Source organism: Silurus meridionalis, chromosome 7 (assembly GCF_014805685.1).
Source record: "Silurus meridionalis isolate SWU-2019-XX chromosome 7, ASM1480568v1, whole genome shotgun sequence".
Taxonomy (NCBI): domain Eukaryota; kingdom Metazoa; phylum Chordata; class Actinopteri; order Siluriformes; family Siluridae; genus Silurus; species Silurus meridionalis.
In genome coordinates this window covers 488,155-501,672 of record NC_060890.1, presented here as the reverse complement: position 1 = coordinate 501,672, position 13,518 = coordinate 488,155, and the positions used below count along the sequence as shown (strand labels likewise).

At 43.0% G+C, this 13,518-nt stretch overlaps 1 protein-coding gene across 1 annotated transcript in view; it reads right to left on the bottom strand.

Moving 5' to 3' along the window:
* Nucleotides 1-110: 110 nt before the first annotated feature.
* htra1b (HtrA serine peptidase 1b) overlaps nucleotides 111-13,518 on the bottom strand; it is an 18,652-nt gene continuing 5,244 nt past the window's right edge. The window contains 7 exon segments of the mRNA XM_046853354.1: nucleotides 111-895; nucleotides 1,991-2,086; nucleotides 2,178-2,235; nucleotides 2,341-2,455; nucleotides 3,539-3,571; nucleotides 4,110-4,304; nucleotides 13,379-13,518. The exon segment at nucleotides 13,379-13,518 is cut by the window's right edge and continues 65 nt beyond it. Of these exon segments, the coding sequence (XP_046709310.1) occupies nucleotides 727-895; nucleotides 1,991-2,086; nucleotides 2,178-2,235; nucleotides 2,341-2,455; nucleotides 3,539-3,571; nucleotides 4,110-4,304; nucleotides 13,379-13,518 (806 nt within the window). The 3' untranslated portion in view covers nucleotides 111-726.

Here is a 13,518-nt window from a genome sequence, read left to right as displayed (position 1 = left end):
GAACATAAACCAGAAGAAAGTCTGAGTAGGAGTGTTTTATTAGTAAATATTTCCTGTTGGAGATCGAGATGGAGGTCCTGCACAAGTTCATACACACATTAACAACCTGATAAAGCTCAGTGATTCTGTTTATTAAACCAGAATGAACATGAGAATGGAATCAGAACAGTAACATGGAGATAAACAGAGCTCCAGCAAAACAGCTCGGGGAGTTTCAGGGGTTAATTCATTAAAAAAACGTAAAATATTTAGGAAGGAAGCAGCTTTACTGTGTGTGTGTGTGTGTGTGTGTGTGTGTGTGTGTGTTGTATCTCTGATGGGAAAAGTTATATGTACATACACGAGTACAAACACAAATGAAATGAGCAGACAGAAATCCTCCACATCCCCGAGTTCCTCACCGTACACACACACACACACACACACACACACACACACACACACACACACACACACACACACACACACACACACTGTTTCGCTCTGTAATCACAACGGCATAACAGCAGACTGCAGGTTTCACCTTCTGAAGCGAGACACAGGAGATTCAGCGCATTGATCTCATCGATATTTATACAAATGGTATTAAAAAGAAAAACTAGGCATAAAAATGAGCATTGCTCCAGATACACGCTCCATGAAATGTCTGTGTTCTTTCGTTTTATAGCTGAGAACCACCTCAGAAAGAGCGGGGAGTCGTGACGTGACGTGACGTGACGTGAGAGGTCAAGGGTCGATCTCCTCAGGCACGACGGTAAGGATGACGTCCTCGTTCCCTCGCCGGACCACCGTGCGGAGCGATGCGTCCTTCTTGATGGCGGTGCTGACGTCGCTCGCTGACGTGATCCGCTCGCCGTTAATGCTGATGATGATGTCGTTTTCCTGCAGACCTCCGCTACGACATCACCAATAAATATGTTAGCGAGGTTCCTACAGCAGTTTCACTAGAATGATATACACCAGGGGAAGACATGCAGCTGCTTGGGTTGAAAGAGAAAAGAGTGATATGGAGACGGATAATCTCTAACAGGGGTAGACGAGGGAAAAACTTGTCTGTCTCGTGTCTGTCTCTTCCTTTCTTTCTTTACCCAACAAACTTTCTACATTTTAGTAGTAAACAACAGCAGCTCAATCGCACGCCTAACCTCCGTCGTCCTCCTCCCTCACTTTCCTTCTTTTCTCCAGAACATCAAATGTGTGGGGGTTTTTCAGGGCGTCGAAGCATTTCATGTCCGTAACCACATAGGGAGACGGATTACCTCAGTTTGCGGTAACTTCAGTTTTAAAACGGGAAGTGGCATTTAGGCTAACGCTAACACACACACACACACACACACACACACACCCTGGCGTTTCAGTTCCAGTGTGTCATCACCACATGGTGTATGACTTCATCATGAAGACGAGCCAAACCTGTGCTAAATGGTGAGACTCAACACGCCTCAATGCTCCGCTTTTACCACTTTTATTTCTGCTGATGAGCTTTTCCTGGGCTGAGGTCCGGCTAAACCCAAACACTTGCAACTTCGGACCACATTTTCCTCAAGTGTGGGATCATACTGGTTACGCCACTGGACTTTGGATTTGAACTCACGCCCTTCACCCCAAGCTGCCACTCCTGGGCCGCTGTCCAAGGTCCTTAACCCCATGGCTGCTCAGTTGTATAAATGAGATAAATGTAAGTCTCTCTGGAGAAGGACGTCACCACAATGCAAATATAAATGCCTTTTTTTTACGCTATGCAAATTAGGTTGTGTCACAATAAAGCGATAAATCCAAACAGACGATTCCTCTGGAAATATTCTACGCCTGGTCAGATGTTTCTACACTTCCCTCCTCACGACGGCATGCATTTAATTCCCGTTTACTGCAAAAATTTACAAAACTCTGGTAAACGTGTATGGATTAGAAAGAAAAAGAAGAGTGGAAGGAATCTATCCACGTATAAACCAATCAAATAAAATAACGTGTGTATTGAAATGCTCCTCACGCTTCTGCTGGAGTTTTCGGAATGACCTCGATGACATAGGCTCCAGAGGTGACGTCCGGGAAATCAGACGTCCTTTGTTTCAGCTCCTTAGCAAGACTACAAGAGAATCAGGAGAAGCGTGTTTTAAGAAGCAGAACCACCCGTGTGCTGTTCGGGGAAGTTTAAAGCAGGACAAAGTTCTACTCACGTCGGGGTGAGGCTCATCATCCTCACACCGATATACTTCTTCTTTGTGGTGTTTTTTCCTGTAAAACATGGAGGTGTTACAAATGTATTGATCAGATCTCATGACACGACTGATGCGTGATTCTCCACTGAGCTTTCAGATCTGGTCCTCGTCTGTCTCTCACCTTTGGCTTGTCGATCGTGAGATTCGGTAAGGAACTGGCGGATCTTGTCTGAGGGAATGGCGAAGGAGATTCCGGCGGTCACCTTCAGAGTGTTAATCCCGATGACCTCTCCATCCTACACACGCAGTCGTAATCAAAAACACAACAACAACAACAACAACAACAATCTTTCAGAGTTAGTAAATGTGAAAAGTGTTGAAACGTGACCATCTTGCGTGGATCTTCCAAACGAGTGATAAATATGATTCTGTTTTTGTCACTCAGCTTTTTTCATTCTTCCTGCCTTGTACATGTTAGAATCCATGCTTCGATATGAGGATCATACCATTTTGGTTATATGGGGGTGCTCAATGTCTGATTTCACACACATTTACTGGATTTCTCCATGTTAGTTGATTACACTCTGATAATTCTGTAAATAAAACTGTGAAAAGAACAGAATCTTTTAATAAATAATTTTAACATGAATAAATCGAACCCCCGTGACTCATTTAAATTGTACCTTCCATCTTTACGTCTATAAAGGTATAATTCTGTTTTTACTGATATTTAAATGTTTGCGCTGCATGTGAATTTCCATGCGATTTGGTGACTGTTTGTTCTCAGAATATTTTGCTAAAAATAACTGGATTTACGGAAATATTCGGCTCTGAGACGAGACTTTACGTGTTCGGGCCCCGAGTTCTCTAGCAAGATCTCGGTTTCCACTGCTGCCTTTGGTAATGAGTGGAACACCAGATGTCCCGAGCGAATTGCACTCGCGCCAGAACATTTATATTAGTCATTTACTGCTTGTGTCCAAAATGACACAGGACTTCCATCAAGGACGCGGGGATGAAGAAACAGTTGTCGTTTGGCAGCACCAGGTTTTTAAGCAGCAACCCAACGCTTTAACCAGTAAACCATCCTTCCCGTGTCATGGGGTTCGACCGGTCATAACGAAACGCAAATTTGACCTGTCAGTCCAGGAAACACCAATCAATACAAGACCCTGAATACACAAGCAGTGTTTTTTTATCTTCTCCGAACAACAAGGCAAGAAGGTTCCATGGAAATACAGTTTTATGGCAGAGGTTATCATTTTCATATCACTAGGCACCTTCAGAGAACATGTACTGTACTTTTGTGCCAAAAAGGCTAAAAACGGCTCTGATTATAAACACAGACATGGAAATCATGGAATAAAATGGCGTCTTACCAGATTCACCAGTGGTCCTCCTGAATTCCCATACTGGTGAAAAGAAACGGAGTTTAGCTCAGAAAATATAAATATATACAATAAAAACCCTGTAAATTGGTGCATATAAACTGCATTTTTACTTCACTGTCCAATTATAAAACTATATAAAACTCAAACAGAGGTTTTTACAGGACATGGACTGGAAAACGTATGATGGTTGGAGGTTGTTAAGTCTGAGAAAGAAACCGTGACTCAGAAACTTTTAGATAATAATAAAAAGAAATGTTGGAATCGTCTAAAAATGGTGGGAAAAGGTGGAAATGCATCATATAAAGAGCGATGTCTATTATTTGAGGAAGTCTGGCATCAGGATTGGATTATGTTCGAGTTCTTAATTAGCGGTTAAGCAAAATATACATGTTTGTTTGAAATTTCTTTGAAGGCTTTGTACCACAGTAGATGAGTGAATGAAGAGCCCCACCTCCGTCCAGAAATATTTTGTGGTTACAAACCAATTTTAATGGCAGTGAATGACCAAGGATTTGAAACTGGATGGATGTAGTTTTTGAAAAGTAAAACACGAGCTCACGTTGATGATGGCGTCGGTCTGGATGTAGTCCATGTCCGAGTTGCGGAGGCCAAGCTCCTTACCGCCACGCTGGGTGGTGCTGACGATGCCCGTCGTCACAGTGTTCTGGAGGGAGAAGGGGCTTCCAATGGCGACCACAAACTCGCCGGGCCTCAGATCAGCCGAGCTGCCGAGCAGGAGCACGGGAAGCTTCGTCTGCAGGACAGAAATAAGACCTGGACTTATTCATTCATAAAAAAAAAGCTGGTTAAGTCTGCAGGTGACGCCATGGTCACTGTAGCCACTTTATTAGGAACACCTGTACACCAGCTCCAGTCGTCTGATCAGTCGAATCTCGACGCATAACCAACAATACGCTACATTACAGATACCTACGAAGCAGCTACTGATGCGATACGATTTCCATCCGAGTCAACACAACGCAATTCAACTGAAAAATACGATCCAAAAACTTTTCTTTCTTTTGTTCCGACCAAATCATCGATTTACTCAAGTGCCTTCTGACTTCTAACACAAATAAATCCAGATGTTCTTTCCCTGTTGTGTAACTCCAGAGGCAGTGTTGAGTGTGCAGCTTCTCAAGGTCAACACTTCTCACTTCAATGCGAGTTGAGATTCTAATTGAATACTACAATTGACAAAACAGATTCAAATCAAAGTGAGTTTTATTCCGTCTCTCAGTAAAACTCCGAATCTTCTACCCTCAGCAACCTACAATCTCGTTCCTTTGTTCCTTCACAAGACCACGTTCCAACACCGAATATGGAATATTTCTAAAAGTAGCACTAAATGACATGCCATTTCCAATGAATCATCCAGATGCTGCATTTGAAGCCACATCTGTTCGCTTGCCAGCGTGATGGCAATGACTGCGCATTTTCACATTTTTGCTGGAGATCGAATTCAAGGACATGCTGAGCTGCTGCTGGTGTCGGATGACTGACTGTCAACTGAGCAGAAACGTACACCAGTCTGAAGGAACAGGACAATCGATGAAAATAAAAGTGTGTGCAGCATCAAGGATGTGAATTTACTTTATTAAGGGTTCTGATCTTCTACATTGTTCAGCAGAAACACTTTATCAAACATCTGATACATTTACATTCATAAAATTTGGCAGAGCTCCTTATCCAGAGCAACTCATTCATACAACTGAGCTGATATGGGGTTATGGGGCCCAGCCCAGGACCAAGAACTTGTGACCTTTGGATCCAATCCCTTTACTGAAAATCCAGGAACCCCTGTATCTTTAAACCTTTAATTTGATTTGATTGGTTTTCCTCTTGAGGGCCATGTGGATGAGGGATTCCAGCTTGGAGAATCCCAGATGTTCCCAAGTTAAATGTAATATATATTAAAAGGTTTTAAAACTAATGGTGTAACTGGTGCTGTTCTTAACCCCAGTCAGATGTCTGATTTGATCACGGACAGCGAGTTAGAACAAAGAGCAAAGTGAAAATCTGGACAAATCTGCGATGGTCGAGGTGTTTTCAGCAGCTTCAAGAGCGGGAGAACATCGCCGGAAGACCACCAGAGATCAGAACGTGAGGAAACGTAGATAAAGTACTTTCTTGTAAACAGAGCGAGTGTCCAAACTTTTTGAAACCATCTCGTAATCTGTCCAGTAGGTCCTGTGGCTGCATTAGGACTTCCAACCAGCAGAACTTGACCTTGTACAGCTCCACAGCTTGACTTCATTCCTCGTGAGGAACCTGATCCACCTCGCAATTTGGGGGATTTCTAATTCAAGGTTCGTGGATTGCTGGACTCTTCTTCCAATCACACGTGAGCCGATCGACCCTGCAAAGAAAAATTATTCCTGCCACCTCGCCATTTGTTTTTAGTCAAATCTCAGCAAGTGGTAACCTTGAAGGCTAACCTTGACCTTGAACTTTTTTTTTGTTCTCCGAAAGAAGAAAAGGTTTGATGTGAACGCACAAGATCTGGAGTTTGATGTGTTCTTTTTAGTGACAAACAGCTGCATCTTATCTGAGCTTCTTCATGCAAAGCCCCAAAGCACAGGGGACTGAATTTCTTAAATGACCAGATAATGGAATGGAACCTACATCAGATTTGTGAGTTCACTAACGGAAATATTTTTAAACGCATCTAAAAACTGGTCGGAAATCAAATCTGCCTGTTCTGGAAGCTTCCAGTAAACTTGAAGCAGCTTCTTCATGCCAACACCATGTTTTTATGTTTTTTTGGAGAACGCTGGACTGTGGTGCCCTGCAGGAACTTGGCAGGAACCTAGTCATCATGCCTGTAGAGGAAATGTGTCACACTGGCTAGACACTTTTTTTTTTTTTGGCTTCGACGCTATCCACAAAATAAAACCAGCTTGTTTAGGTGTGAAAAACAGAGAAGCTTTGTTGTTTCCTGTTACAACCATGTTCTTGTGATGTTCCTGCGATCGCACGGTGGATTGTGTGTTTTTATTCGGCTTCAGCAGCGACGATTTGGGGCACTGTGCCAATAAAAACCACTAGACATGCATTAGAGAGAGAGAGAGAGAGAGAGAGAAGGAACATGCTGCAGTAGCTTTCGTCTCTTGTACTGCTGAAGTTCTCACGATATCCTGTGGTCTTTCTGGATTCTGGTTGGACTTGGAGATGTTTATTTAGTAGTGACTTGAACTTACTGGCATTTCTACTTGGATTCATCTCAGTCCTGGGCCTTAGCTCTGGTGTTGCTAAATATTGTCTCAGTTATGGCCAAGAGTTTGATAAAAATAACGTCAGTTCTTTATACATGCACAATGTTTGAAAAAGTCACGTGTTTTTAGAAATAATTGGCGCATTGTGTGTATGAAGGTGTACACTGTAAAAGACTGGAAGTCTTCTGTTCGAAGCGTCTCAAGCACCTTCTGCGGCGCTGCATCTTCATCTTCGGGAAGAAGGCGAAGTCCAGAGGAGCCGAACCTGGTGATTATGGTGTGTGCGGAAGGGAGATGGTGCGGTTGTTCTCCGACAATCGTTATGCACGAGTTGCTGAAAGGTTTCTAAATGTTCTGGTTTTGAGCTCGCCGAAGGTCTTCCCGATCTCTCGTCGTCTTCCAGCGAAGTTCTTGCCGTTTTATTACGCGGAATTTTATGTTTGGTCTTCGTTCCAACTCGCCGTCCATGATGGAACGGCCGCATCAAGACAATGCTGATGTTAGGAATTCTCAAAGAACCACGCGAATTTCCTATGATCTCGATCCTCTACCATCGTCGCCGAGTCGAAGTTACTCAGAGTTGCTGAGAAACAAACAGACGGAGAAGCTGAACTGTTACTTCAGTGCAGCTAAACACGATCATGGATTCATATAGAACTGTGGCTGATCTATTGGAGGTTTCTGATCTCCAAACACTTCAAAAAACAAGCAAAAAAAAGTTCACTGAGGAGATTCATATGTATTATATATTAATAAAACAGAAGATATGATTACGAGTTCCTCTCGTAATCCTTTCTTAAGAGACCAAACCCTCGAGCATTGTGACTCAAAACAGCTGATTTCTGGCATGAACATTTCCTGATTTCCAGTCTGATGCTGTGAACCACTTGGTCTCCTGGACCTTGAACTTGAGGATGTGACTCACTGAAGCTGATCCACCATGTTTACTCCAATACTGTTTCTCATTCCACTGATGACCTCAGAAAAGCCAGAAGAGTAGTTTGTTGTGACAGGGATGAAACACTGTTTACTGGGACCACACAACTGTCAAATCATCACAATGGAGCAGATGGTCATCTTTGAAGTTCTCCTGAGATCACAACCTGTGTTTTTAGAAGGCATTTAATCCAGACCTTTGAGGTATTCTGGAGAAAGTTATGGCGGGTGTGTAGAGAAGCTTGAGAGTTAAAAGTCATGGTGGTGTTGAACATCAACCACCAAGGAATGAACATGTTCCCAAGCAAATCATCTGCACTGGCAAATCATTCGACTGGTTTCTACTCCGTTTCTTCTTCAATCTTGCGTTTATTTCTTCTATTTAGACGCTTGAAGTCTACAGCGCACAGCGTGTAGATGAAACCATTTCTATCTTGTGTGCTCCTGTGCTACAGCTATGACGCTCTGGAGGTTTCCTCAGCATGATTTCCATGAAGGTGGCGTGAAGAAGACGGGACAAAATAAACTACAGCGAGTCGATGCAAATGATAGAACGCAAGGACGAGGATATTCTGATCCGTGTTTACAAAGAGAAAATAGAAAGAGAAAAGAGAAAGAGAAAAGAGAAAGAGAAAAGACAAAGAGAAAAGAGAAAGAGAAAAGAGAAAGGAAGACGTTGACGGTACGTGAGAACGTGTAAATAAATTAACAAGTCAAATTTGAGAAGACTATGGGATGGAAATGACTGATCAGGGTCAGATCTGGAACGCCGAGTCAGAGAGCATGTACAGGGCTGGAATATAGCGTGAAGACCGGGATTCGGGTTCGGCTCGATTCTGTCTAAACCAATTGGGTTGGTTTCATTTCTGGCAAGCCTGAACATCCTGAACATCCTGAACATCCTGAAGCTCTAATCCTGGTTCTGTTCTTCAAATATGAGGGTCACTTTTAACATTCCACTGTCACCTTGCAATCTTTTGATTTTCCCAGCCAGATCTGGTTCTTTCCTGTTTCCTGTTATCTCAAATCTGAAAGCACGCAATTCACTTGAACTACGAGAATCAAACCTGTTCCAGCTTCGTGAAGATCTGCTTTCCATGGGGCAGTGGAAGATCTCCTGCTATAAACCCTATTAAACACCTTTGGGCTGAATGTGAACGCTGACTGCACCTCAGGAACATCCTCACCTTCTCACCTCCATCAGTACCTGACGCTACTAACACACTTGTGTCTGAATAAAAATCCACAAAAATCCAGTGGAACATCTGCGCAGAAGAGTGGAGGGAATTAGAGGAGCGAATTGGGACGAAATGTGGAATGTGATGTTTAGAGATAAATAGATGATTTCTGATGGAGATTGGGGACTTCGTGGTGGAGTTGGAGAAGGTGTTTGAAGACTAAGAAAAGCTGTGATGCTGCCAATTAATTTCAAATAAACATGTCATGACATGTTGCTCCTCATGATATGAACCCGCAAACACAAGTTCCTCTGGATTCCACCTGGGATAAAAACCCTCATTTATCCTGTCCAATACAGCTTCCAGATCTCCATTGATCCATGCAAGATCATAAGATTTATGCTATATCTTCATCTACAGAAGTTCCTCTCCAGCAACGAGGAACCACGGACACGTGGCTGGAGTGAAATTTAAATGAATCGCAGATGATCTTTTGGGAAAAGTGAAAAAGCCACGTCCTTTCCCAAGCAAAAAACCCACTAAATCGGGTTGAAACCTTCTGAAAAGTTACAGAAAAGCTGGAACTGTTCAGAATAATCCGAGGCTGCGACGGTCACGCAAACGAAAGATCCAAACACTTCCTCTATAAACACGAGTAGGAGGAGAGTTCCTGTTGGGGTTTTTATCCCGTGAGGAAGTTTTTGACGATGCCTCACAGTGAAGGAACATGAAGGAATGAGCAGATTTACCCACAGACTCCTCAAACTCTGACTGTGTGATGACTAAACTCCTGCCAAACCCCGAAACCTCAAGATTCTTCTTCTCTTTGGCACTAATAATCAGCTAATGAATAAAGAAGAAGCGCAGGTGTGATGCCTCGGAGGTGCGTTTACTTCTCACCATTCATCACCAAAACATTCCTCCAAGAACAAGAGCTCGGGTTCAGTGTTGACTTGAATATTTACCTTCTCCAGTTCTCTCCCTCCCTCCTCTCTCTCTCTCTCTCTCTCTCTCTCTCTCACAGGAATAAACAGGCTCGGTGTCTTGTCTCGCATCACACCGACTTATAAACCACGTGTCTGACTCACTAAGGAACCGCCACACACACACAAACACACACACAAACACACACACACACACACACACACACACACACACACACACCTGTCTCAGGATCAAAACTTCCACACACTAAAACACAAACACAAACACACTATAATGCTCTGGAAACAGTCAAGTGAAGATCTTTTTATTGTGGACTCAAGAAGGACGTTGTTGGCATTTTATACCCCACACGCACACACACACACACACACACACACACACACCTGGTAACTCCTGAATAGGATGTCTGTCGTGTGACTGCACATGGAGAAGAAGGGAAAGCTGGAGATTCTGAGCATTTGAATGGAGGTCTGAACTGTTCCTCTCCATTCAGAGGCCACACGTGACCACCGAGGTTCAGGATGATTCCAGATAAAGAGTGTTTGTTAGAGATGACTGGGCTTTTGTTCTGGACAACAACAGACTGTCACACTGATCTTCTACAAAGAAAAAAAAAAATCTGATTCTGGTGGGAGTCGCTGAGGTTCTGGAACGTGAACAAGTCAGAAATAAAGGACGTCTTTCACCACACCGACGGGGTAATTTAGATTTCCTGATCCACTCGGTGTCAAGTGCTTCCAGTGGAAGTGAAGTGAAAATGTAAAAATACAACAAAAAACCTCTAAAAACCCACTAAACTATGCATCTTCTATTCAGATCTCATCTAGAGGGAAAGTGGAAGATCATGTGAAACTCACATGCACACAAAAGTAAAAATTGGCCCAGAACCGAACCCTAAGGCTGTGATGGTCTCACTCATCACCCAGATTCTGAACTTCATGCAGATGGCGAACATGAGCGTTTTACTCATCCTCTGATCTTCTGATCATTTCAGTCAGGGATATGATTAAGCATTGGAGAATCCTCCTTGTGCACGCAGTGAGTCAGAGCTGCTGGAATTCATTCATGTTGTGGCAGAATCGCTGAGACACTGAATATTAATCTTCTGACAAACAGTTCGATTTAACACGTGCTTTCAGTTGTTTCTGACTTCCACTGGCATCCTTTATAATCAGAACTATGAGGGTTTTGGTTGGATGGAGGTTCAGGTGTGAATAGTGGATTGTGATCCGCTCCATGGAGGTTGTTTGTGTGGTTTATGAACTTCTCAGCCTTTAGTGAGGTATGACGATTCTTAAAAAAGTACGTCATGTAAGTGTTTCTGCAACCAAATCAGTATCTTCTCCTCTGGCAGTCGTCGTGGAATAAAAAACAGCATTAAATCCACATGAATATTTATGAGATTTAAATGACGATGTTATTGGACGCCTGCTAGAGGAACTTGGAGTCGCCAAATCTGATTGGTTACAGCAGCCGGTTTACTCTCTGTATTTAAAGCTACAGGCACCTGGTCAGATTTCTGACGCTGACAACACGAAATCTGATTGGACAGAAACCTGAACATGAACATACTGGTGGAAGCAGCAGAACCGAGAGAAAAGCTATAAGACAATAATATATTAAATGAGCAGATGAAATTTAGAAGATGATTGCATGGATTTCGGCTCGGACGGTGAAAAATATGAATTTGACAAAATAGAGAAGAAAACGAAAAACAGCACCAGATGTTACCTCCAACACCTGGATTATCGTATTACATAAAGCAGAGTCTTTCGGTGGACGTTTAAGTGAAAGCTCCTAAACTCCGATCCAGGAAATGTGTGAAGGTTGGCAGGTCTGCAGCAGTTCCTCCATCTCTCCTTACAAGCAAATCTAAAAGTTGGCATAATAACATCTGGATGGAAACTCCACTGCATATCTGATCTGAGGTTGAGCGAAGGCCTGCTGAGACTCGCTGGGACAAAAAACAGACGGATCTCAGACCCATCGTGTTTCAGCATGCTCTCCATCGCTCTGCTTTTCAGAGATACGTTTGTGAAGTCCTGCTCTTGTAGTTCGGGGTTGAGGAACAGGCTCCGAGAGCGGAGCTTCTGAAGATACCGTACCATGATGATACACTTGAATGAAATAAAGGCAGCAGATTCGGATCTGTGGATCTCGACCACGTGACTCATTCATCACTCCTTCATGGCCGAAGTGAAGTTCAGCCTCCAGCCAGATGGAGAAGATCTGCTGATCTGTGCATCAGACAGATTTTTTAATAAGAACTCATCAATAACCCCAGTGTGAGTAATTCACTGGATGCTTTTCGTTGAGTTTGGATACATTTCAGTGAGCCACGTTGGTGTGGTTTCAGAAACCGTTCCAGCACCAGAACAACGAGATCATCGATAAAGACGACTCGAAAATGACCGTGAGTAAGCACAAAAACACGGCTCAGGGGTTTACCAGGGCAGAGTTACACAACTCTTACTCAAGGGCTGGCAATCAGGAGACACCGAGGAGACACAGAGGAGACGATTATGAAAGATGTTGAAGAGAGATTTTGGGAAAATTATGGAGAACTTGTTATCAGATTTGAGACAATTATGAGACATTGAGGAGACTATTTTGAGATGGTTTAAGAGATGATGTGGAAAAACAAACAAAAAAACCTTTTTGAAGAAAGAGAAGTTGCATGAAGAGATATTTTGGAGGCTTTTGATAAGATTTTGAGACTATAATGAGATGCAGAGGAGACTATTATGAGATGTTTGAGAGATGGTGTGAAAGAGAAAATTTTTAGGAGAAAGTAGAGGTGCGTCGAGAGATATTTCAGGGGCATTTTCCAGACTTTTTAGATTATTAGAGATCGTTATGAGACACTAATGAGACTCTTCTGAGACGTTTAAGAGATGAAGCAGATGTAAAAAAAAAAAAAAGGATTATTATTGAAGAAAAAGGAGGTGTTTATAGGAACTGTACACATCCTGTGTATTTTTCAGACACTGAGGTCATGAGGCTTTTTTATAAAAATAGATGGAAGAAAAATATTCAGGCGCCGAGAGATCAGATTTTATATCAGACATCTCGCAGTGTTTATGCACGTGAGCAAAGCATTCCAACATCCTCAAATCTGAAAACAGATCAAACGTGTGTGTGTGTGTGTGTGTGTGTGAGAGCATATTTTCTAGCCATAAATAAACTCTTACATGTGACATCACCACGCTGCTGGATTCTGGATTCTGATTGGTCGGTATATTTTCTCTAATTAGTGCAGGTGCGCGTGCAGGTACGTTCTCGTTTCTATAGTAACGGCTCGCACCACTCTTAATCTTATGGATACGTGACGTTGCTCGACATCAAAGAGCTAATGACATTAAAAAAAGCTGTGGGATTGGACGGGAAGCTGTGAGGTAACTCCGCCCACACAGTTCCAGCACATCATGAACTTTGTGGAAATGCTCAGACCATCTCGCATCACGTATACAAAGCGAAGCAACATATGACGGAGGACACGGCAGATGTTTGCTGAGACGGAGGAGGATCGAGTGGGCGTGATCGCGAGAACTCACAGGCGTGTCGATCTGGATGAGGGCGATGTCAGCTTTCTCGTCCACGTCTTTGATTTTTGCGTCGTACGTGGCTCCAGACTTCAGCTCCACTTTCACTCTGTGCTTATTGGCCACGACATGAGCGTTGGTGACGATCAGAC